This window comes from Pteropus medius, unplaced genomic scaffold, assembly GCF_902729225.1.
Source record: "Pteropus medius unplaced genomic scaffold, Ma_sr-lr_union100, whole genome shotgun sequence".
Lineage (NCBI taxonomy): Eukaryota > Metazoa > Chordata > Mammalia > Chiroptera > Pteropodidae > Pteropus > Pteropus medius.
This window is the reverse complement of record NW_024351735.1, coordinates 3477704-3504207: the sequence shown is the minus strand read 5'-3', so window position 1 is coordinate 3504207 and position 26504 is coordinate 3477704. Positions and strand designations below refer to the sequence as shown.

The window sequence follows — 26504 nt, the reverse complement described above, 5'->3', positions numbered from 1 at the left end:
TCTCAGATTATCGCTCAAGGACATGTGTCATTTAGCAACTCTGAGAACCATGTTAGAATCTTCCTCTTCCAGGACATGGACAAGTTAGGGAGAAGGCCTGCTGAGCTGTGGGTCGAAACAACTGCCAGTACAAACATAAAGATATCCAGGATTTTATCCTATAAAAACACACTGAGAAGAGCCAGGTAAAGTGGATCTTAAAGAATAACCCCACAGAGAAAGACTTGCCTGGAACTTCCTGGTTCTCTGCCAGGATAATCATTTTTCTCACGTATGGCTCTTTTGACACTGAGAAGGGCTCCAGCATCCTCCTGTTCCACAGCACAAGAGCTGCTCCATTCACAGTCACCAGGTAGGTCTCGTGGGCCGCTATAATACCATCACTCCAGGTCTTGTTCAAAGTATATATTCTATTTTTTAGGAGACTCAGACTTTGCAACCCTAAGGAAGAATCGGGTTCTTACGAGCTGATATAGAACAAATAACCTGTGACAGTGGAATACCATTTGATTCAGGTTCAATGACCTCAAACTGAAAATAAGCGCAGAGTCTTCCTATCAAGTTTTGTAGGTTTTAGTTTTATAGTTAAGGATGGTCCAATGAAATATTTAAAGCTCCAGGAAAAAGAGAGGCTTAAGTCTGCCATGTGGGTACATCAGATGTGACTTTACCATCTTCCGTGTATACACTAAAACACCTGGCATAGCTGCTAGGACTCAAGGATGGCTTCTCAGTGAGAAGGCTACTAAATCTGGCTACAACAAATAACTTGTACCTGTTATCAAGTTATAGCTAAAGTACCTGTATTTAATTTGCAATGAAAGTTTGGTTCCATTACTTCTTATAGAGATAGAAGCAAATTCTGAACACTGCAAAAAGCTACAAAGTATGTTATTTCTGAAGTTTTCCCTTGTAAATCATATATCTAGACTTATAGATGAGAACTGAGGTTGAAGTAAGTGACTTTATCCAAACTTTAACTATGAAAATAGGAAATTTGAGCTTATATCTACCTGGTTCTAAGAATAACCAGAATCATTTTACTAAAAGCAAGATTCTCACTCATCCCCTAAAGCTTCTTCCAACTGCACTGTTTGTGTGGTGCTTACCTAGACCTTTGGTGGTCCAGAGGATACTAGATGAGCCAAAGTCTAAGGCCACGTGGATATCTGCTGTCCAGGTGCCCCTCCAGACTTCCTGTCTGTTTTTGCCATCAAGCGTCATACTTTGCAAGTGCTTCCCACTTTCTACCCAGTAGAGCACCCTCTATGGCCAGTTGAGAAGAAGATGAAGTATAATGCTGCTCGTTCTGTAGAGTGTATGTGTATCTGGGCCAGTAATTCTAGTCTTCTGGATAGCCCTTCTGTCACAGGGCAGCCAGTATAAGTTTCCAGTTGATATGTCCACATTTGCTGAGCAGACTGTAAAGAGGAAAAGTAATTTCCATTAGAAAGGGCACTCAGATATATTCACGTCCTGTCTTAAGCTTTGAGTAAAGGGTAAGGAGACAACCGGGACATACAAAGACCAGTCCCTAATAAACCTACACTCCTGTTTGCATGATGAGTCCCATCATATCTGCTCTGGTTCCAGCACCTTGTCTATCATACGCGCTCATTTGATCCCTGTAATTTACTGAATTTCATAGGTTAGATATCCAAGTGGCAAGGCTTGCATTTGAATGCAGGTCTACAACTTTGGATTCACATTCTGTCTACTTTACTGGCTAAGTATAAAAATCAATCAAGTATACATCAATTGACGAGGACTAAAATTGTTATAGGAAAGCAGAGATTGAGCTAAAATGACACTATGCCAGTGGTGTGAAAGGTCATTGGCAGAATGGATAGCAAAAAGATCTACAACTAGAAGACATATGATAGGGACCGAGTATATAAAAGTCATGAGGTGTTGGTTTCTTTCTTTTTTTTTTTTCAGATGAGGCAACCCTTGGTTGACCTCACAGATAGCAAAGACCTTCTTAGCTTATAATAATCCCTTATTCTTTAATTTTTTACACCTACAGCACCTGGTCTTCCTAGGTGGTCTTCCATCCAAGTACTAACCAGGCCCAACCCTGCTTAGCTTCCTAGATGAGATGGGATAGGGCTTGTTCAGAGTAGCATGGCTATAGATGAGGTGTTGGTTTCTAGATGTGAATAACAGAGTTAGGCACTAACCTACAAAGCACTCTCTCTACTCCCATTCCACCCACTATAGCTAGATACACAATAGGTTCTAGCTCGGTATCACCTACTCTGGGATGCAGTATAGCTTAAAGGTTAACAGCAATATTAGGCTAGCAAGTCATACTGCCTTGTTTGAAACATTTTTCCAAAATAAGGTGTCCTTTAATAGAAACAGTACTTCTCTCATAGAGCTGTTATGAAAATTAGAGTTAATACATATGAATAGCTTACAATAGTGTCTGTCATTTTGGAACAGTGTTCATAACAACCAACTGTTAAATTCAGGAATTCTGTAAGCTCGTCGTTCAGTATAGCCATTATTAAAAACTAAATTATATAAACTTAAATCATATTTGAAATAAAACTAATAAATACTCATATCATCACTTCTTTTCCTACATTTTACTGTTACCTATGCTCTTGGTTATTGACGTCTATTGTATCTGTATGGTGGAAATAGCACTTATAGACTGCTGCTGCACGCCCCTCCCAACTCCATGTTTAGCAGTGTTTTATCAGTAGCTTGAAATCTGGCATTGTGGGAGTATTTACACTAAAAATAACAAACACTAGAAATCAGGGTTTTATTTGGTTTCGGTTTTGTTTTCTAAACCTGCAACTGGCAAATAACGGCCCTTGGGCCAAATCCAGCCCATGGTCTGAAAATTTTAGTGGAACACAGCTATGGCCATTCATTCATATTGTCTGTGGCTGCTTTTGAGATACAATGGCAGAGTGCCCCAAAAGCCTAAACTATTTATATCTGGTCTTTTATAGAAAGAGGTTCACAACCCTTGCCCTAGATTTAAGAAACTGATAAAGAAAATGCTAATATTGCAGATTAAACTTGCAAGTGCTGTGTCTATAGTTATTACATTTTAAACACCACAAAAACTTAAGCAAACATTTTTCTAGTATTTAAAAACTATTACCCAGTTCTACAGATAAGTCATTAATGTCATTGATGAACTAATTCATTGCTTTACTTTCATCTCACTAATTTATAGAAACAAAAGTGTCAAACAACATTCGCATCAAGACTACATTCACTTAATAATGGCATTGACTTCTTTGCCAAATCAGAAGTCAAGCATCTATTCATAATCGGGTTTTGTTGTTTCTTGATTGAACTGCAACCACAGATTGGCTACAGGTCCAAGAATTCAGAATAAAAAAACAATCTGTGAAAATCAGTTGGCCATATGAAATTTACAATCAAGAATGTCATATATCTTATTATTTGTGAATTGTGTGTTACCTATCTTTTATATCAATAAGCTTTATTATAAACATATATAGGTGTATATATGCACACTCTTCCCCCCCAGAGATTCAGTTGTTAAATATATCCTAGAACGCCACTGAGTATTATATTAAGAACTCAAATGTCAGCTACCAGAGAAGGTAACAAACAGGCAAGGCATGCAAGTGGAGCATGGGTGGAAAAATGTGGTAGCCAGTACATATAGGGCTTAATGCGCTATAAGTTCTTCCTGCTTCCTGGGTGTTAGGGTGGGAGCATGTCTTTACTATTCTTCATGTTTACATGTGGAGGAACTTGCCTAGAATTTTGCTTCTGAGTTCTTCCCACATTCTTCATGTCACTCTTGCCCAGAAAAGAAGTGACTTAAGGTTGGCAAGTTAGGAACAGACTGGCCACACCCGATTCAGCTTCTCTCTTCTTTGTGGGCTCTGCCATCTGCAGAGAACATGTGCTATCTCTGGAGTTAGATTTAACCTTGGTGCTACACAGATTCAAGGTAGAAAGCCCAGTTGTCAGTGTCACAGAATGTTCTTTGAGCAGCTCTACACGGGTTCTTAAAGACACATACCCTTTTCTAAAACAGAATTTTGAAGGGTTCCTGTTTTTGATTAGGAATTTCATCTGTATTTTCCAGCCTTGATTTTTAATATGAGGACAAGATTAACACACTTAAGAAAAAACAACTCAGATGTCAGTGTGCTTTGATGTCAGGATAAGTTGAAAGCTGATGCTCGTGGGTTTTAAGGAGGCCCTGAGATCTGTAAACAGGTCTAGATAGCACGGCTCAAGCAAATTACCACCTATAAAAGGTCTGTCTGGCTCTGTCAAGCTTCTGTCCACTATATAGGAAAAACAATCCTGTGCATCTCTTTTACTCATACCACATACTTCTGACGCCAGATGTGTGAGTTTTTCCACACACCAAGCAATTCTGCTATGCCAGCTGGGTGTCCTACAATTTAATTAAATTTCGACACTACCTATTTGGAGTTAGCATCAGACCCCACAGATTAAGGGCTCAGTCTACCACTTCAGACATCAATCTCAAGTCCCAGGTTGTCATCTGTACACTGACTGACTGGCTCTAAATCAAGGTTCCCACATACCCCTCCTTTGGTTTGATAATTTGCTAGAATAGCTCACAGAACACAGAGAAATACATCTGCTGGTTTATTAATATAAAGGATACAGGTGAACAGTGAGATGAAAAGATACACAAGGGAACATCTGAAGAATACCAAGCACAAGAGCTTCTGTCCCCACAGAGTTGGTGGGCACCACCCTCCCAGCACATGGATGTATTCACCAATCCAGGAGATCTTTTCACCTGGTACTTTGGGGATTTTTACAGAAGCTTCATCACATTTGCATGATTGATTATTAACTCCATTTTCATCTCTTCTCCCTCTCCAATGAATGGGGAGTAGAGCTGAAAGTTCTTTGCTTCTAATCATAGCTTGGTCTTTCTAATGACCAATCCCCACCTAGGAATCACCAAGAATCACCTCCTTAGAACCACCAAGAATCACCTCATTAGAATAGATGCCCCTATCACCCAGGAAATTTCAAGGGATTTAGGAGCTCTGTCAGATGCTTCTATCACGCAGGAAATAACAAAGGTCTCAAGAACTCTGAGCCAGAAACTTGGGGCAGAGACCAGTATGTACATTTTTACATAATTTCACAGCCACTTACCAAAGGGACTGAATATTCAACACTAGAGGAAACTCAAATAAAATTGTCAGCCTCTTACAAATCCTTGATGTAATAATTGTAACACAGAAACCGATTGGCAAGGAGTAGCTAGCTGGGGGAAGGTAAAATGTTAATTAAGTGGGAAGAAATTCACCATCGAGAGTTTCCTAGGTAGCCATCAGATGTATCCCAAAGACCACTGCCCATTTCAGTTTCTCCTGAAAATTCTCTAGGTCAGGTACTGAGACTCCTATGTGCCAGGCATTGTGCTTGCCCACAGGACTCTGGGTAGGGTCTACTGCTCTGCAGGGTGTCTCAAGGCCTTGTATTTCAATGCAGCACTTCTTGTAGTAAAGCATACCCTTGGTAATTAGAGTACCCAGGGCACAGACATTCAGAAATCAAACTACTCAACTGGAGAGCTCAAGACTCAGTTATCCCTTATAAAGAAATGTTGTATTTAGGCTGAGAACAAGGAGCTAAGGGTGAGGTGTGTGTGTGTGTGGCATTTAGGTGTGTAAGAGTGGAGGGAAAGTATATATTACCATATTAAGAAAATACCTTGCTAGTTCTCTCCAAAATCTGCATTGCAAATTACTTCTAAATTAGTGTAAGAAAATCTACAATGCAAAATTGAAGTATTTAAGGTCCATTTCTAGCCCCCTCAGATTTAAGGCCAGAAAAATAGAATTTTAGTACTTTACCATTGATCCTAGGATTCCCCAAATCAAGGTAGCCTTTTAAAAGTCTAAGAACAAGGGTAAATCAGAGACATTTAACATTTAAATTAGTTAAAACCCACTCTTTGCATTAAGGTTGTTTCAGATCAAAAACAGGTAGGTATTTTGGGCTGTAGAGTCAAAATAAAGGAAAAATCCAAAACTGCCTCCCCAACTGACCTGTACGCTCCGTCCAAATCTCTTGCTTTTCTCCTGAATAGCCAGTCAAGCAGAACAGCTGTCCTGGGCATTTGTCCAGTAGATGAGGTTTCTTTTCCAGTCAACATCCAATAGATAGATGTTCCTACGATGCTCTTGAACTAGGGTTTTCTCTATTGCAGTTCCAATAAAACTGACTTTCAACAAGTAGAGATGTTTTCCGGAAGAAAACAACAGTTTTAACTCTAGAAGGGAAAGAAGAGATTTACTCTTTTACCATTTGTCAGATAAGCCTCGCACTCCCTCCGTGAGCAAATGCCCCTCTCTCAAGCTGAGGCACCGCTAGAAAGGGAACTTAAAAAAGTTCACTCCTGAAGCACACATGCAACATAAATGCCCTGTCTTCCTTAGAGAAGGGAGTCATTTGGGTAAAAGAAAGTGTTGTTCAGCTTTCTCAAGGCACTAATTCTTCTGAATTTCTGCTAAAAGGTTAACACAGAATCATGGGGTGTAGGGCTGGAGTGCTAGTCCATTTGATTCAATGATGTTGTTAAGTTCTTGCTTATATCATACAAATCTCAGTACAAAGAATTTAAAACTCTATTGCCTAGTTAAAGAAAAGTTACTTGGGTGTTTAACTGTACATGTAATGTTCCAAATACAATTTAAGGCGAAGTCTTGAGTTTGGCACTACAGCTTATTACATCATGATTGCATCCTGTGGTTACCCTGTAAACTGTGTTTTTTAAAGGTAATTAGAACATAAACACATTTATATCATTTATTCTTAAAAGCTCAATGTTCTATAGAAGAAGTAATTTGAATAGAGATGTTCAATGATTATATAGCCTTTAATATTGCAAAGATAGAAAGCAACATGAAAGACTTATGTTAACAACCTTGAAATAGACTGTTTGAAAATATAAGTCAGAACACACGATAGTCATAAGACTATAGAGAATTTCTTATACCAACTTAGTTGTTATTTTTTCACATAAAACTGAGTGATGTAAGCTATTTTTTCCTGTTTTAAAACTAATAAAACCTAAATGTCTACTGATGGATAAATGAATAAACAAAATGTAGTATGTGTGTGTATGTATATATACATAATTTTATTTATATTTTAAAAATTAAATATAAATATAATACTATTCAGCCTTAAAAAGAAAGGAAATTCTATTTTATGATGTAGATGAATCTCAAAGACATTATGCTAAATGAAGTAGGCCAGTCACAGAACGAAAAATGCTGTATGATTCCACTTTGATGAAGTACTTAGAGTAGTCAAATTCATACAGACAGAAAGTAAAATAGTGTTTACCAGAAGCTGAGAGAGAGAAAAATGGTTGGCTACTGCTTCACGGACATAGAATTTCAGTTTGGAAAGATGAAAAATTCTGGAAATGGATGGTGGTGATAGTTGCACAAAAACGTGAATGTTCTTATTGCCACTAAATTGTATACTTATAAATAGTTAAAATAGTAAATTTTATGTTATGCATATTTTAACACCAGAAAAAAACTAATTGAGGTCTTTTGATAACAAAACTTGTTACCAAAGTAAGTTGTCAGTGTAAACATGATTGATCCGAAAACAGAGGCTACATTCTTCCCAGGCCTGCCACGGAACGTGCCTCCTTGAGCCGAACACATTTCGCCCACCATACTTACCACTACATGTACCTACCGGAAGGTAAAAGAAACATTCCCTCTGGACAAACACACTTATAGCCCTTGGGAAGGACAAGGGACAGGAGACATAAGTGGCTACAAGATCTTGGAGCACACTCTGGGTCTCTGCCTATTTTAAAATAGAAATAGGTTAGATACAATTTCAGATTTATTTATGCATACTAGTTTAAAATTTAACACTCAGGGGAAGCTAAGTCATTTCTGCCTTAAGAAGAGTCCCCGAAAACTTGTTACCTTCTAGGTTAGGCATGCTGACCTTTGAACTTCTAATGTCTCCCATTTTTCAGGTAATGATAATTACCTATCTACAATAAGCTCGAGCCAATAAAGCTTCAACCAACAGCATCTTCTCCCTTAGAGTTAAGGCAAAATGATTGTCTAACTTGCTTATAGGAAGACTTCCTTAGAAGAGAGGTCTAGGCTCTCTACTTTGTTTAGTTTCTCAGACCCATGTAAGAAGCATCATCTGAATTGAATCTGACATACAGTTTCAGATTAGCAAAAGCTTTTAACCCTAGTCAATGAATATTTGACTTCCTTCTATAAACAGAATGCTGGGCTTGGTTTAATTTTCTGTTATCAATTGACATTGTTAGTAAGTAAGTTATTCTAACCCTTCTGTGAATATCTTCCTGCCTTCTTTTGTGTATTTTAAATATTAAAAATATGGTAACTACACTGGATGAGAAGAAGGTACATGCTTGGAATGAGTTTCCCAGGGGTGTCTTTGTTCAGTTCATCTTACTTAGAAGTCCTGTGTAAGTCTGGAATCATACCCAGAACATTCCTCCTGCCTCAAAATAGCAAGTTCCAACAACAGACCAGGTAGTAATTTAGGCAGTTTCTGTTTAGTGTTTAGTATGCATTATGATTCATAAGCCTTTCAAAAGCAAGGTGTTGACTTACTCTTAGGCTGTTGGGATTCGTGGAGGACTGAGAAAGCAATACGGAAGTGTTTAGCAACACTACTCTCTCCTTCGGGGTGTGGGGTGATGTATGAAGCAGCTGTATTTTATTTGTCCAGAAGAAAGAGTTCTCAAATACAGCTAGTCCTACTAGATCTTCATCTTCCAAGAAGATCTCAGGAAATGTGTGTCTCCCACTGCCATCCACATTTATCGTCTCTATGGACTGAGGATTAGAGAGTCTCATGAGAGCATGGAAGCATTAGCAAGAGGTGCTGACGATGTTAGTGCACCTCAGTCTCTTGGACACTGATTAAACATCTCCTTCACATGACAGCAACATGATAGAGATAAATTCATCTTAGGATTCATGGAAGCGAATGCCAAAGCCAGTGGATTGGACAGCTTCTTGTACAAACTGGGGTCACAGATATGTTGTACGAGAAGCTACTATAACATATTGTCACATCCAGACATTGTGCCAAGTCCTTTAACTACCTTCTCCAATTGCCTTCTGAAATAAGCATTTTATCTCTTTTCAGAAAGGGCACTGGGAGCTCAAAGAGGCACCATAAGTACCCAAAATTACAGCTAGAAGTAACAGGCTTAAAAATATGACTCTCAAGCCTATGTTTTTAGCCATGAGGTTGTACTGGTACTTTAGTCTGATGCTTCCATAAATGAGATAACATGAACTGTAATATTAAGAACTAGAAATATAAGACACTGAAGTCCCTAATATCTGCATGCTTTCCAGTACGTGGTCTGCCATCTTAAAAGGTTTAGTATCCTAGGTACAACATAGAACATGAGCTATGCTTTCAGGAAAGTTCAACGCTAAGTTTGACTGTAGAGTGCTTAAGAAAGTCAGATCAAGTCTCCTAGCCTATGTTGACACAGTCTGGCTCTACCTAAAGACACTGGGCAATTACAGCTTAGGTTTCTCAGTTTTCACACTCAAAAGATGCTTCACCGAGTTGATGTAAGATGTAAGAGAGATTTGTACTTACCCAGAGTCATCCCAAGCCCTAACTAAAATGGTTTACCTTTTCCTCCTGACCTCTCTACAGTACCTCTTTATATTTACTGATCCAGTAGAGCCTGCCAGTCACATGGTCAAGTGTCAGTCCTACAGGTTCCTCCATGTTTACAACTGCAAGCATCTTCCTATCAGCGCCATCCATCCCTGCAGTTTCAATAGTCCTCATGCCTTTCCGACCTCGATTTACCCAATACAAGTACTTGAGAAAAGCAAAAGCACGAAGTGTTTAAGAATACCTTCAGTTGCATGTATATTATTCTGAATAGCCGAGCTCCCTCAGCTCTCTCATACAGGCCTCGTATCATTTCAGTACTCAGAATACTGGAGATTTCTGCTCTTAGACTCGGTAGACTTTAAAAAGTTTGGCTCTATAATTTTCCATTTAGATTTCAAAGTTAAGACTTTTTTGGAGCAAATGAAATCCAGTTAGAAAAAGTTGAAGTGTTCTCTTATCAACATAAATAATCAAGATTACCAATGATTTTGGATATAGTCCCAAAGAAACACTTCTTTGCAGGAAACGCGACTAGCTGATCTGGCACAAGGTCCTTTTACAAGATTTTGACGTAGCCTCTGCCATCACTTAAACCAGCACAGATGATGAGCCTTGCAAAGCTGCTAGCCCAATACAACTGTCACGTAAACCAGTCCAAAGAGACACTGTTCACTGTTTTAAGTTCTGGGGACACAGGTGAAAGTATTATGTTCCCGTAGTCTTCTATACCCATTTTAGCTTGAAAAAAAGACTCAGACAAAACTTTTCTACAGCTTCTGATTTCAAGCTGTACAGTGAGGCAAATAGGACACCAGGAGCAACTTTAAAGGTGTTTCTAATACATAGTGGGCAGTAGGGAAAAAGGAGGACCTTGACAGAAGCATAACCAAGGAATCCAAGAGAATGTTGTCTCCATTTGGGGCAATATTTATTACAGCTATCTCAGGTGAATTGTTATGAACTCTACCTCTTCACTGCTATCAGTTAATCCCCATACTTACATAGTGAGGCAAATGCTAGTACCCTCATCTTATAAAGGGTGACTCAGAGGAGTTAACAGCTTGCTCAAGGTTACTTACCTAGTGTCTTTGACTAATCTTGGGGCTGACTAACCTTGACCTGAGCCCAGAACTTTCTGTACTGCTTAATACTGATTTAGTTCTCAAGTTATACTCTACAAATCTCCTGTAGAGTGTACAAATTATATAGTGTTGTCTCTTACTGGGATTTTATGTACTTTCATGATTCATGATAAGTGAGTCACAGAGGAAGGTATCTGGATGGATACATTTGCTTCCTATATTATGTATAAGGAGCTTTAAGAAGCTAGAGCTCTAAACGTCAAAAAATATACCTGGGTAGAGAGGAACAAAGTTTGGCCTTCCAAGGACAAATACATTTAAGACTTCATTCACCCAAAAGTACATGCTTATCTCAAGATCATATGCAACTGGGCCTTGATTTTATAGGTATCAGAGTCTCATAGATGTCTGTTCCTCAATGTAGGACACCAAGTTCTCGATCTGCTGCTGTAAGAATTTTAACAGCATCATCTGCAATAGAAGTAGAAGAGAAGCAGTGGCACATTAACTTGAAACTCTTTCACACCATTCTCTTTAACTAAAGATGTTGTCCTATTTTCCATGCCAACATCTACTTATTCCTGAAGTCTGGACTAAAGCATATTCAGAGGAGATCTAGTAGACCACCATAAATCTCAACTCCTCCTCTGAACTCCAGCTCATTAAAACTATCTTTGGAGCTTTCCTGCCTTATTTGATTTCAGATTCAGCCTTCCCCTCACCTAGACAGAAGTCCTCTCTAACTAAGCCTCATACATAGCAGCCAAAATATTTATGTGTCCCATCATTAAAGAAGCATAGGCCAAGTTAAGATTACAACGATTGGGTTTCTGGAGCATCTAGTTGTATAGCTAATAGAATAATTAAGTCATTTTACAGACTGATAGAAATTGACACTCAAATTTGCCAAGGAATGTTATGGAAAGAATAAAGTCATCTCTAATATTGGACTTTAAAATGAACTAATTATATCACTTTTACCTATAATTACTGCTAAGAATAGAGCAGGAGCAAGGCTTTGCTTTGGGTATTAGAACTCACCTATAACTTGACAGTAGGTGCCATTATAGAGCTGGTAACCTTGAATACACCCACAGGAGTAAGATCCTGGTGTATTATGGCATAGTTGGCCACACGGACTATATACCATAGAGCATTCATCTATATCTAATGAGAGAGCTAAAAGTTAGAGAAGGTCCAGGAACTCAGGTGAGTATTTTTTTTTTAAGCCACTTTCTGATGCTCACTGGACATGTATTTTGTGGAAGCCACTGTGCTAGGTGCTGAAATAGATAGTCCTTGCCTCCATAGTATTCCCATGTACATGAATATACAGTGAAAATGTCAATATAAGGACTCTAGATGTTTGACTGGTACAGAATATTGATTCATGTTACCTTAGCAACACTCTTGGGAATGCATCACTTGTCAGGCCAGTCAGATTCTAATTCAGAATGTTAAAGTTAGAGCCTAGAGTTCACTACTATGCCATAGGATATCTCATCCAAGATGATGGGAAAGAGTTAAGCCTCAGAGGTATAACTGATATAATTTAAATAAGGTACTATTATTTCTTAAAGCCAGATGGCAAGGACCCTTTAGAGTATAAGTCATAGGACTAGGAAAATTTTTTTGTTGTTGTTTAAGCAGTAAAGAATATAGTTCCTTAAAGGCATGGCCAGGAAAACATTATTCTCCAAAACCACAAGGTCCTGAGGTAGAATAATGCCTTTCTGGCCTTGGAGAAGAATTTATGGCTACAAGTCAAGTTCAGTAGCCAATCAATCACTACAATGAGCTGTAACACAAGAAGAATGCCACAGAAGTCTGGGCATGTGTGTAAAATCCAGACCTCTCCAAGGTCATGACCAGACACTGACTTTATGAAGAATTAATAAATTTAGTTGTCTTTTCAAAATAGGCTCATTAAGAATTCTTGATGAATTCTTAATATAAAAGTCTTTGTTGAACATAAGTCGGATGTTAACTAATAAAACAGGGCCTTTCCTCTTACATCCTTCCTACCTAAGCGGGTGGGACTGCAGGTGGAACTCATGAAGAGAGAGGGAGCTTTTGAATAGAGGTCAACGACCAGGCTTAGGGTGGCAAGCCTGATCTACTCTTTAGGCCAAAGCATCAAGACAATTTTTTTTTATCTTCCTAATCACATTTTAACCTAAAATACTGTCCTATATTTTTATGGACAAATGCTACAAAATAATATCCATAACCTGTTCAGATTATTACTGAATTGCAAAGATATCTGAAATTTATTTTAGCTATTCTGGCATCGTAATCCCACTTTACGAAGGGGAGAAATGAGACTTGAAGGACTGAGTAACTTAGAGAAGGTCAGCAAGGAGGAACAAGCAAGAATAAACATATAATGAGCTCTAACTTCAGAATTTGTCCTGCCATCCTTGCTGTCATAGACCTCAGGAATGGCTGTGAAGTGGCAAGTATATTTATTCATGAGAGAAAACCTGAAACCTCATAAAAGAAAGATGCTAAATTTAACATTTTCTCATTAGTCAACTGCTGACTTGCAAGTCCCACAAAAGAGAATGGTAACAAGCATTGGCACAAAGGGAGAAATTGGAACCCTTGGGCTTTGCTGGTGGAAATGTCAAATGGTACAGACACTGTGGAAACCAGTTTGATAGTCCCTCAAAAAGTTAAACACAGAATTTACCATGTGATATAGCAGTTCCACTTCTGGTATATACCCAAGAGATTTGAAAGCAGGGTCTCAAACAGATACTTGTACACCAATGTTCATGGCAGCAGCCAAAAGGTAGAAACAATTCAGGCGTAAGTCAACAGGTGAATGGGTACACAAAATGTGATATATTCATACAATGGAATATTACTTGATCTTAAAAAAAGGAAATTCTGATACATGCTACAGCATGGATGAACCTTAAAGGCACGCTAAGTGAAATAAGCCAGACACAATAAGAAAAATATAATATACAATTCCACTTATAGAATAAGCAAATTAATAGAGACAGAGTCCATTGAGGTTATCAGGGAATGAGGGAGGAGTATCTGGGGAGTTACTATTTAATGGGTACAGAGTTTCTATTGGGATGATGAAAAAGTTCTAGAAATGGATATTGGGGATGGTTGCACAGCATTGTGAATGCAGTTGATAAGACTGAATTGTACACTTAATGATTAAAATGGTAAGTTTTATGATATGCATATTTTAATACAATGAAAACTTTTTACAAAGATGAACCAAATGAATTCTGACCTCCACAGCTCTGACCATCCAGCTGTAATCGCCACCCAGTTCCACATGAACACCGGACACCCCAGTTTGTGTCACTGCACTGCCCCTCACAGCCTCCGTTGGCCAGAGAGCAGTTTTTACCTGGTAGAGACAGGACAGTGATCAGTAGTAAAGATCACAGTAAAGATCAAATGCTTTACAAACCATGTTGTGTCAAAACCCTCTATACTTGTATGAGGAATAGATGACTAGTTAAGAATAACCTTTGACTTAACCTCTTTCCTAGGAACCTGGGAGCTTTGGGGGAAGACTGTAGAAAAGGGAAAGTTAAGAATCACGGAGTAGGAGAAAAGAATATCAGTCTGGACAGTTTCAAGCATTGGTATATATTTTCCCCTGGAGGGACCATCAACCTCTTCTCTATTTTCTCTAGAATTTATAGAATTTAAAGGGCCCCTGAGACCCTTAACTTAGAAAGTGATATACTTTACTAATCCCAATGACTTACTTGTACAGGACCAGAAACCTGTACTTTGTCCCATTGTTTATATTCTTACTCTCTCTTTGTTCCTTTAGTAACAATCTTTTTTCGCAGCTTTTAACAGTACTGATGAGGTTTCATCATATATGTCTAAGACAAAATTCAGGGGAGAAATAGGAGAAAAATGACAAAATGACCTGGGAACAGATATCCACCCTCCCTCTGCCCGGACTCGAAGCAAGGGTGATTTTTGCAATAAGAACCACAGGGTTTAAAAGCTGAAGCTGCTTGCTCAGTAGCCTTCCTCCTCCCCTGGAAGTAGTCTTCCTCAGTCCTTCCTCTGTTAAGTCTTAGAAAATTTGCCTTTTTGTCTTGGACAAATGATCTGTTTCTCAGGGGCAAAGTCTGTGTTCTTTATTCCAAAATTTTAGGAACAATACAGTTTGAGGCATTTAGCTAGTCTGTTTCCCTAAAGCTACACCATGAGAATAACTCTCAAACTTTTGACAGCCCATGTAACATTTGCTCACACTCAGGAGACCAAAGCCAAGGAGTAGAACTTGTAAAATGTAAGGGATCCATCTCTGAAGGATAATTGCTTATGTAGGACTTTTAGTCCCAGTGTTCTCTCAGAGGGTGAATCCCAATGATAACTAAGGCACTGAGTTATTTACTCTCATTCTCCCTTCTCCTGCATAAAGCCAAGCGATTGGTTTCTTACCACATGTAGTGGGCTCATCAGTACCAACTGCACAGTCTACTCCCGCATCACACATCAGAGATTTTAGGATGCATTTCCCTTTGTCACATCTAATCATGCCTTCTGGACAGGAAGCTGTACAGGAAGTTAAGCATTCTTGTTCACTAATAATTATGGGTGGAGTGGAAATAGACAACTCTTATGGTGGGTAAGGTGGCCATATTTTTATAATACAAGAAATTCTAGGTAAGAAATAATTTTTTTAAGCAGAATTTTCAGAAAATTGGGACTTAAGACCTGAAAACAAAGATGTTAAGACATCTGGGCACTAGATTGAAATAGTATTAAAACTGAATTGAACTAGTATTAAATAGTTCTAAATAAAATGAAATGAAAGTCAGTCAACACTAGCTCTAAAGAAGTATTCTTTTAAGAAACTAGGTTTATACCTTATTTTAAAAATATTAGAATCTGAATATTTAATATTGTAGATTTAACTCTGGAAAGGAAAGACTGAATGGGATTGAGTTTCACTGAGGAAGTGGAGGTTCCACCATTATTGTGCATGTGGGCTAAGGAAAAGAACTTGCCAAGTTCTTTGAGGGTTTCAACCTTTAATGAGGCATTTTCCTCTTCCATAATTCACTACACAAGATGTGAGGCATCAGTTAGGAGGCTTCCTTCATACACTGGTGCTCATGTGTTTTGGCCATCGGCCATCACTGACTTCTGGAAACATTCTAGGCAATGCTTCGAGTGTCCACTGCTGAGTTACTATTCAAGCACTGCTTTATGTTTCCATGGATAACTAAATCTTGCTTATTGCTAGGAAACATCTCATCTTTAGATATAGGATGCTGGTCTCAGTCATAGGAATCAAAATGCAACTTGTAGAAAGCAGCCCACATGAAACAACCTTCCCTTTAAGTGAAGCGGGGAGGGCAAGACTCACCACAGATTTCCTCATCCGAGGAGTCACCACAGTCATTGATGCTGTCACTTCCAGCTCTCCATGACACACGTCTTGTTCTTGCACTGCCACTGCCCAGCCAGGCAATGGTGCCAGGGGCAGTGTGCTTTGTCAAACTCATCTTCATAGTCCATATGGCCATCACAGAGTTCCCGAGCATCACAACACTGAGAATTTCCTGGACGCCGGATTTTTTGGTCTGGACATGCTGTCAATACCTCTAAAAGATGGGAGCTGGCTCAGTGAGATAGAAATGTTGTACTACATACTTGTTTATTTATGAATTAGTGGTTTGCTCATGGACTTAGTCTATAGAAAACCAAGAATTAGAAGGAATGGTAGTCATTGGAGATACGGTCATAACTTTGTATACTGAAGTTTTACCCCAAGGAAGTTAGAAAAAAAAGTCAATAAAGCTAATAATCTTTTTTTATTTTAGGTAATTTTGAAAAATGGAGAAGTGGGTACAAAAGTCACCTGTAACACCAGAGACAGCTTAACATCTGGGTTTAGCATGTATGGCATAAGGCTTACTTGTTTCACTTAATATTGTTGATATTAATCAATAGTGACTTGCTTGTTTCACTTAATACTGTTGATATTAATCAATGCTGCTTAATAAACAGAGAATTTGACTAAAAGTGGTACATACCACAATGAACCTCGGAGCCATCTACGCAGTCACCAACACCATCACAAAGCCAGTTAAGAGAAATACATTTCGCATCATCGCACTGCCAGGCTTGTGGATGTCCACGACATAGTTCCTCTGTGGGCCAGTAGTGTTCAAGGGGAAGCAGAAAGGAAAAGATGTTTGTCAGAACATAATCTGGGTTTCATATTAACTTATTTTCATCAGCTATGGAATAATTAATTTCCGATTTGCCACAAGAGTCAACCCTAAATTTGCCTGTCCTTTTCATGTTACCCTTACCTTACCAAGGGACAATCACCTAGCAGATCAATAATGTTTATTCTCCCCATCATTCTTCTATAACGCTGTTGCCCAATAAAACTTTCCACAACAATGGAAGCATTTTATATCTGTGCTGTCCAAAACGATAGCCAGTAGTCACATGCAGCCATTGAGCACGTGAAATGTAGGATGACAAAGAATTGAATTCACTTACTTTTATTTATTTAAATAAACTTAAATCATCACATGTGGCTAGTGGCCACTGTGTTGGACAGTACCGTTTTAGAGGTTGACTTCTTTGAACTCCTTTGGCATTTGAGACTGTATTAAGTTCTAAGACAACCTGAGAATTGTTAGTTTTTGGTTCAATTAGACCTTCAAATATTTCCATTTAAGTATGCCTACTGGCAGAAGCTAGTATATAAATATAAATATATAAATATGTAATATAAACTAAGGGAGCTGGGGTGAAGTACACGGCATTTCTGCAAACATGAAATTTTATTCTAACCTGTAATATTACTCATTTCGATATAAACTTTGTGTTCAGTTAGTTACAGTAAGTGATTACCAAGAACGTGCCTGTGGGGCATAGAAAAGGAACGTAGCCCTCAGCAAGCTCTTTTGGGGTTTCCTCCTTTAATGAGGAATTTCCTCCTTCCATGTTCACTGCACAGGCTCCAAGGCATCTGTTAAGAGGCTTTCCTTATACACAGGTGCTCATGTGTTCCTCCCGGGGCTTTGAGCACTTTAGCACATAAGTGCTTGAGCCTTATTTCAGCAAGATACCTTATTTCACCAAATGACTAATTTGGCTTCTACTGGTTTTGTAGCTTTCTTTGTATTCAATTTTCAAAGTTGTTTTTTAGCCATATAAAATCTCTAAGCATATAAAAGTTAAACTAATTTACTATGTATAAAAGTAATTGTGTGCACTAGAGTCGGCAAGAGTTTCTTATAAAGGAATTTCTTTTTTATCCCAGTTTGAGTAACTGACACAGATGTTTAAGCCTGAATTTAAGATAAGAAGCCAGATTTTTGCTGGATTTCTCATCCAAACTAGCTTCTACTTGTTTTGACAATAGTGCTGCCAACGCTTAAAGAAACATCCCTGGCCTTACTTGAAAGCATGCAACAACCCAGAACACCCAATATTTCTGAATACCTCCTAAGAAAGTGAAAACCATGAGAACTGACAGTGTCAGCCAAGCTCATAGTAATAGGGCCAGATATGGACACGTACATGATCCCGTAGTGAGAAGTGCTTCCCGCACTGCTCGTCGGTCCCATCAGGACAGTCTTGCTCTCCATGGCAGAGCCAGGCCACAGGAATGCATCTTTCCCCACATGCAGCTTGCCTTGTCATGTTGCACTGTACTTCGTCTGCATTGGATGACCAAGAAGCAAAGCCATGAGGGTTCTTGCCTTCCTTGGGTACAAGAGAGTACCTTTTGACCATAAGCTGCAGCTAATGGTTGTTTTGGAAGAACTTTCTTCAACTAATATCCAGGAGAACACTAGCGGATTCATTACCCTAAAAACCCACACGATTTTGCCAGTGATGATCCTTGGAAACAGTCCTTCCTGGGGTTGTGGAGTTGTCGCTGGAGCACTGCCATTTGCCTCCCTGTTTTCCTATTAGAAGGAGGCAGACTTTACACTTGTGTTTAAAGAGACACGCATACTTCTTCCAGCTCTGGTTTGGTCTTAAAGACTCAGAGTAAGAATAGTTGCAAGTTTAGAGGTCCAGGTTCAAAGTATTTGACTCCTGTTTACTTTTAGATGTGTATAGACACACTTAAAATGTGTTTGGGCCTACGTACTATCTTTATAAACATACCTCTAAATGGCCTGGTTATAAATATTTGAAAGTTTTCAGTTATTTGTAAGAGATCGGTTTATACTTTCAGTTTTATTTAAATCACGAACCTGTGTTTTAGCAACTTTGAATGATTAGTGGTCAAAAATAAGACCATCATGGAATGTGGGCCTCAGAGGGAAGCTCCAGGAAGGCCTGACTGTACTTAATTTACTATACTGTTCTGACTTTCAAAGAGAAGAGCCAATCCTTGGTTTTTAGAAAGCAAGCCTCATGCCCTGTACTAGTAGAGGTCTCTGCAAGATGACCCGGCAGTCCTACTCCCAGGGACAATTTGTGTGTATAGAATGGAAAGTGATATGGAAAGTTATGTAATGGAAATTGACAATGGGAAACCATTGTGTAAATATACCTTCTTGGGTGAGGCACCATGTCTTAGTCTTACTTGTATCCCTCTAAGATAGTGTTTTTAGCACACACAAAAAATCAATGTTTGATTTTTTTAAAGGCTAACTTATAAAAAACATTTTGGATAAAATATTTAAGTACTGGTTAATAATGGATAGCTAATAACTTTGCCATCTACTCATATACCTTCCAGGCGATCTCACGTAACTCGACCAAAGCCATTAAATTGAGAGCAGGTGCTGTTACCAACCATTAATACGGGAGCACGGGCTCAGTCGTTAGGCTACCCAGGTTGGAGTTTTGGTTAGACCACTTATCAACAACATGACCTTGGGAGAATTACTTTCTCTCTCTGAACCTTGGTTTTCTCGTCCATAAAATGAGGCTAGTAAATAAGTAATCCTAAAAGGAAGATTCAAGGATTAAATGAGCACAAAGCCACTTGGCACAGTACCCACCACACAAATGCTCATAAAGCAATTAATTCTTTTGCTCCCTCTTCCAGCAGATCCTTCCAGAAAGATCCCAACCAGATTGCAGTCAGCCCTCAAAGACTCACACTGCTAGGTGAGTCACACCTGGAGACCAAATGTGCATATAGATTCTACACATTATCTGCAGGTGGGTCTCAAACATAACTTTCCAAATTTAGGAAATAAACAAGAAATATATTTATTAACAGTTACTTATGTATTAAATTTACGGTCGCTTTCCCATAGTCTGTCAGTATACAAAGCACAGTGATCATGTGCTGTTCCAAATTAGACATTATAGAGATGTCTTCATACCAGAAGGCATTGGAAGGCACCATTTAGTAAAAAGCACAAATGGCTTTAATCCTATTTCAGGAGTAGTGCAAACAGACCCCACAAAGCAAGGGCTTCCTGCAGCAGCAGAGCTGCTCTACCAGGCCAGGCAAAAATCTCCGTAGTTAGCATCCCTCCTGGAACACAAATAACTCAGGTGTTAAGTGGCACCTTGACCAAGAAAGAGTCTGCATAAAATGATTTAAAGTCTACCTTTTGCCCAATGGGGGCCAATTAAGAGCACCTGTCAGGAGGGATAGGCAGGCCCGGAGGTCAGGTGGTTTGATAAATGCTGGGCACCTCCTACACCTGGCTATGTCACCAGCCACCGACCTTTGGGAACCGTGGGTGTCTCAGTCATCCTGGACCCCAACTCAGCTCTCCCCTGCCTTGGGATCTGCAGAAGCCTGAATGGTACCACGTACTGCAGGAAGTGGCTTTCTAACTGCACCTCAGGCCCAAGCCCCATTTTCCCGAGGGTTTTCTGGAGCATGGCAGGGTTTTCCAGGGTGCCTGGCCTCCAAGAGGCTCATTTTGCTGCCTGGTAAACTCCAAGCATCGGGCCCATCAGCGACCAGGACTAGAACGCGAATTTCACTTGGAGTGGACGTTGAAGTCAGGAAGAGCTGGGAGGGAGGGAATGCCCCACGCTCAGGGTGTACCGAGAGCTCCCTTTCCCATCCACTTGAGGACTGGAGAGGTAAAGACACCGAATTAATCGACTGAGTCCCCCTACCCTCACGGCCACCCAGCATAAAGGAATAAAGGGCCTCGAGAAACAGGGGGCCACAAGACTCACCTGGTGGGCCCTTCAGACGGCCGGCCTCTCCCTCCTAAATTAAAGGTCACTGCAGTGTCTGTGGTGGTTGTGGGGCACACAGCCAGCGAGGGTCCCCCAGCTCTCCTCGGCCTCCCGCCTCTGCAGCATCCCGCAGCCTGCGCCCCCTGCACCCCGCAGAGAGGGATGCCGTCCCCCCTCAGGGCGGCCCACCCGTGGGCCCCATTCACCAGCCTCGGAGCCCCCGAGGCCGCCCAGCGCGGCCAGCACCGGCTGCAGGAGCAGAAGGAACACCTGGCGACCCATGGCCCGGGAGGCGACAGGGTGCGAGAGACCCTGTGCTGGGAGCCGGTGCGTCGTGTCTGGAGACGCGCTCGACTGAGGAAACGCCAGGCGGGGAGGCGCGCGGGGGCGCCCGAGGCGGGCTTTACTCCCGCTCCCGCCGCTCCTTGGGGACGGCGGGGTGTGGGACGAATGGGCGCCGCCGCTCTCGCGGGGAGCACTGCCCGCCGGGGTAGGAGCGCGGGGGCTGCAGAGACAGCCCTGCGCCTCGCGTCCGTCTCTCTCTGGCTCCTCGGTGGCGACGATTGGCCGGGACGCTGGCCCTTGACACGCTTAGAGACAACATAGGGGTGGTCAGGGACACTTAACTAAAGGCTTCTCAAACTTTTATATGCCCAAGAATCACATGGACATCTTCGTGCACAGACGCCGCTCCCGCGGGTCTGGAGTAGGGAGTGGGGGGCTGAGATTCTAACAAACTCACAGGTAGTGCCTTCGCTGCTGCTCTTCAGACCTCACTTTGAAAAGCAAGGGTTTAATAGCTTCCTAATCGAGGGCACCACTGTGACCGCTAGTCTCTGGAGCTGTTCTATGCGACGACTCCGTCTCTGTCTCCTGTCCTCTCAGAGGACCAAGGCAGATTAGATCTTCATGCCTGGGTCTGCAATGACCGCCTTGAGATGTCAGTCATCTTTGGTTGGTGATCAGCAAACTAAGGAAGGGTGACAGCACAAAAGCCCTGAAAAACACCATTCCCCTTTCAGTCTGAATCGATGTCCAGAGTGGAATGCTTTAATTAACAATTGCACATAGACGTAGGTTGAGTTTGATGGGTCCACACCTGAGTCAAATGGAATCCCCTTAGGGTGGTAGATTTATAGGACTGGAAGAATTTAGAGATTATTTTACTCAAATGCTATTGTTTAAGGATGAGACGATGGATAAAAATGTAAGTTTGTGACACATTCACACAGGCACAGACCACTCCCCGCCCCTTACTTAGCTAAGCTGTGGCATTCCTTCTTTCCTGTACACCAGGAGAAGTAAGTGTCAGATTCTTGGCGAGAACACAATAGAGTTAAAATTTAGGATGTAAAACAGGCAAGGAACATTTATGATGTTTGGGAACAAAAGACAGCAGTAAAACTACCAGGAACACTTCTCTGTTACAGAGAAACAGGGAAATGAATTGCAAAGTGCCTTCTTAGATTTTATTTGCAACACAATACTCCAACAGCTTTCTTTTAAATCCTACCTCCTCTTCATGTTCACTGATGGTCCCTTCAAACCACACTTTGAAGACAGCAGAATGCCATATGCTCTAAAATTTTCTATAAATTCTTTGTATGCTCTGATCGCATAAGCCAATAAAGACCCTTCTGTTTTTAACAAAAATCTCCTGAGATATAGTGAGGTCTGCTGAAAAAGAAAACAAACCTGGGGTTCTGCCTTTATTGGGGTCAAGGGAAGGGTTCCTAGGGTTTTGTGAGTTCACTCCTTATTGGTGAATTTAAAACATAAGAGCTAGGAAGGAAAAAGCGAGCAGTCAATCAAATGGTCAGTTGTCTACCTCAACCAGAGCTTTCTAGAAAGAGGAACGCCATGAGTGGGGCAGCCTAGCTCTTTATCTAGATCAGTAGCTGGCAATGTATGTATTGGAGATGGATGTCTTTGAAATGGATACCTCAGCAATCAGAAGGTTAATGTCAGGCACTCACAATCAAAAAAGCTAATTGTCAGGAGTTTACAGTGTAACCAACCTCATTCCTGGAATAAATCCATCTCACTTGGTCATAAAAAAAAATTTTATACTAAAATACAGCACAGTTAATGGAATACACAAAAAATTTGACTCACGAGAACATGAGCGTGTAGTTAGCACAGTACATTCACATAAACAGTAGCCTAATGAATATGGTGATCAGCTATGTACTGGCAGAAATTTGAAAGTGTTCAACTAATAATAAATGATTAACAAATGATGGGTAAATTGCTATAATGCTTTATACTAATGATAGATACTAAAATTTTTTTGGTATTGTATGTATTTTATTTTCTTACTCTGTGAAATTTGCTAATTTATGTGTGTTTAAGCATAGTGAGTTTCCATCAGTGAGTTGATTCACCAACACTTCATTCTCTGTCAGGCCGAATATAGAGAACTGTGTGGGTGTCCATGTGTGTATCAGAGAGCTGAAGGAAATAAATGTTGAATGAGGACACGCCAAGAGATATTAGCCTGGAAAGATTTCATGAAAGAGGTGAAATTTAAGCTGCAATTTGATAGGGGAAAAAAAATGCTACAGAGGTTCATTTATATAGCAAGTCAAATCTGTGTTAATTTTCCTAGCTGTTGATTTGGTAATGTGGCAACATGAATCACTTTGGAAAAACCCATCTGTTTGAGTGAAAATACCAGAGAGTCACCTTCTCTGAGCATCCCTTGCTGGTGTCCATCTGGGCCATCGAATGAACAGATTGCTAAAATAATCTGGTGTGACACGAGACATTTTGATAACTGCTGCACTTGTCCCATCCTAAATGACAACCTGCTTCTTTACCAATGACTATAGCCATGTGTCTTGGGGAGTCTCCATTTCATGGATCCATTTGATTGTACTCCTTGCCCAAATTTGTGTCATTTACGATTCAATTTAAAATGTTGCACTTTTCCATTTCCACAGGGCCAAAGAAATGTTTTTGTCACTTGTCAAAATGAGTCATCTTAACCTTTTTGCTGTGTTTTTCCAAAGAGTGTGCCCTGGGACTCATCCTGAGATTCAGAGTAAAAGAGCTTGAAGTTATAGAGCAGGAAAAAATAGTGAGAACCTTGTTGGTATTTCGTTTATAGTATTGTTAGTCTTTATCTGAAAAAGAGTAGTGGCAAATGGCAGCATGGGATCATCACAAGCAGGGACCACAAATGGTACAGATATAGAAGGACTTCTAAGCCACAGACAAATGTTTGGTGACCGAGTCTGTGTCAGTGTGTTCTGTTTACATATTAAGTTTCTAACAAGAAAAACAGCATTTAATGAATTTCCTGTCCTATAGAAACCGTTGCATTGTTTGTTCGATCATGTGTTCATCAAGCCCTGTAATCCTACCTGCATTCCTTCTCTCAGATCAACCCCTCCTCCTTGTGCCCACTGGCCCCAGCCCAGCTCCATCCCTCAGTGCTTCTCAGACGTCCCCTCCGCAGTTTGCCCTCAACATCTGCACTCAGCACCAAAGTGTTATGAGCCATTTATTTCTCTGCATCAGGCTGCTCTCTGATATGGCCACAAATAGTCTTATATTCCCTTCCGCCTACTTAAAGATAGATCTTGGTTTACTCAGCAATTTTCTTTCTTTGTTTCTTTTTACCAAATACTGTAAGATCGTGACTAAGAAAAAGGTAGATAAGAAATGATGGAGTGTGTTCCTACAGACCTCATAGACATTAAAGAGATGTCTTAGATGAAATGGACAAATTCCTTGAAAGATATAAATTAGAACTCACTCAAAAAGAAAAAGATTATTAGAGACATCCTATATCTATTAAAGAAATGGGCTTTGTAGTTAAAAACTTTCCAAAAAAGAAAACTCCAGGCCCAGATGTATTCACTAGTGAAGTCTACCAAATATTTAAGGAAGAATTTGTTATCAATTCTACACAATCTTTCCCAAAAGAATGGGGAGAGGGAAAAACAACAACAACAGAAATCAAACAGAGCCTGAAAGCTAACAGAAAATAACAAGCCTAATCATGTTGCAAATTGATACTCTAAGCACAGTGAAGGAAAAGGAAGGAAGAAAAGAAGGAAGGAGAGAAGAAGGGAAGGGAAAGGAAGAGGGGAGAGAGAGAGTGAGAGAGGGAGATGGAAGAAGGATGGGAGAGAGAAAGAAACCAATTCAAATAAAATATGAACACAGTATTTGCCTATATAACCTCATTTTGAGGAAAGGTAAGGGCCACTGAGCTGAAGAAAGAATTAAAAACAAGCCCTGAACTCTTTTTAGTGGTTTGCTTATTTTAGCAGCATGGGCAAAATAATTCTGAAATTATTTTAGATGTGTTAAAAGATTAAGCATATGACCAAACATGCTGATATTGTTGGGAGCCAAGTTCTCACTGTGGAAGAAGGAATATACAAATATGACTTCCACTGTCAAATCATCAAAATGATTAAGTACAGTACTGAATTACAAACCATTGAAAATGCAGGGATTAAAGAGTCCATGATGATAGGTTAGATAGATAGATGATGATGGTTGGATGGATGGGTGGATGGATGGATGGATAGGTAGGTAGGTAGGTAGATGACGAGAGAGGACTCTTGCTTATGGTAGAATACCAAGAGCTCACTGGAAAATGTGCAGGGAGTGATAGAGCCGGAAAATAATTATTTTGCAAACATCAAAAGTAATGATTAGATCAGGCAAGGCTCATCGATGAGCGATAAATCTAGGGGGAAATTTTGATTGGGAGCAGAATAGTTGCACAGCAATAATCACTACAGACTGCTTATTAGTTGCAAGGGAGAAAAACAAAACCATGATTATAGAGTACATAACAAGACAACAGCCTGCGTAGTTAATCAAGATTAGCATCACCAATGGAAGGCAGGTAGATATTTTGTAGGGCAGATGAGATATCCTGAGAAAAACACAGCCTCACTTGACAAGAATGAGCTGAGAATGCATAAACTAAATCTAATCACCGTGATCTAATCAGAAAAAAACACAAAAGAAACAGCATCCTGTTTTTAGAATGTCAAGGGGTCTATACTCTTTAAAAATGTTAATTTCATAAAATATTGAGAAAGGCTATAGAGAGTTACATATTAAAGAGGCTAAAGAAACACAACTAAATGTGATACCTAACCCTAGATTGGATCCTGCACTGGAGAGAGTTGGGGATGCTATAAAAGAAATTATTAGGTCAACTAACAAAACATGAATATGGACTACAGATTAAAATATTAAAACAATATAAACTTATATTGATAATATGCTACGTATACGTAAGAGAATATCATTCTCCTTAGAAAGCCCATACTAAAGTGTTTAGAGATCCGAGCAGATATAGGGTACATATGTAACTTACCCCAAAATGGTTCAGATAATAATTATGTGTGTGCACGTGCACACACACGTGTGTGTATGTGTGTACGTACAGAGAGAGAGAGCAACAGAATGAATTAGAGTAAAATGTTAATAAATAAAAGGTAAATTTGAGTAAAGGACATTATGAATGTTCTTCATACTACTTATTTTTCTAACTCTAAAATTGTTTTCAAAAAAATTTTAAATACATAACTATAAATTCTATTTTTATTAACAAAATATGGGTATTAGGAATGGGAGGATAAATAAGTGAGA

At 39.8% G+C, this 26504-nt stretch overlaps 2 protein-coding genes and 1 pseudogene across 5 annotated transcripts; all 3 read right to left on the bottom strand.

The window, feature by feature from the left end:
- Positions 1 to 1187: 1187 nt before the first annotated feature.
- Positions 1188 to 11080, bottom strand: LOC120589068 (low-density lipoprotein receptor-related protein 6-like). Of its 2 annotated transcripts, XM_039846474.1 has the most exons (6): positions 11018 to 11080; positions 9700 to 9868; positions 8628 to 8852; positions 7701 to 7830; positions 6048 to 6271; positions 1188 to 1421 (listed from the first exon to the last, which is right to left on the bottom strand). In XM_039846474.1, exons 2-5 carry the CDS (start codon positions 9832 to 9834, stop codon positions 6093 to 6095), a joined length of 669 nt encoding a protein of 222 aa, XP_039702408.1. In that variant the 5' UTR covers positions 9835 to 9868; positions 11018 to 11080; the 3' UTR covers positions 1188 to 1421; positions 6048 to 6092. The 2 variants fall into 2 exon arrangements, 1 of the variants encoding a protein (XP_039702408.1); XR_005649373.1 differs by lacking the exons at positions 8628 to 8852; positions 11018 to 11080 and having other exon boundaries at positions 9700 to 9862.
- Positions 2018 to 2136, bottom strand: LOC120589102 (uncharacterized; annotated as a pseudogene).
- A 37-nt stretch (positions 11081 to 11117) lies between the features above and the next one.
- Positions 11118 to 21024, bottom strand: LOC120589069 (low-density lipoprotein receptor-related protein 4-like). Of its 3 annotated transcripts, XR_005649375.1 has the most exons (8): positions 20880 to 21024; positions 19525 to 19676; positions 18291 to 18430; positions 16784 to 16900; positions 16114 to 16351; positions 15183 to 15296; positions 14002 to 14121; positions 11118 to 11216 (listed from the first exon to the last, which is right to left on the bottom strand). XR_005649375.1 is itself a non-coding variant. In XM_039846475.1 (7 exons), exons 4-7 carry the CDS (start codon positions 16289 to 16291, stop codon positions 11161 to 11163), a joined length of 468 nt encoding a protein of 155 aa, XP_039702409.1. In that variant the 5' UTR covers positions 16292 to 16351; positions 16784 to 16900; positions 18291 to 18430; positions 20880 to 21024; the 3' UTR covers positions 11118 to 11160. The 3 variants fall into 3 exon arrangements, 1 of the variants encoding a protein (XP_039702409.1); XR_005649374.1 differs by lacking the exon at positions 20880 to 21024 and having other exon boundaries at positions 19525 to 20860; XM_039846475.1 differs by lacking the exon at positions 19525 to 19676.
- Between the last annotated feature and the right edge of the window lie 5480 nt (positions 21025 to 26504).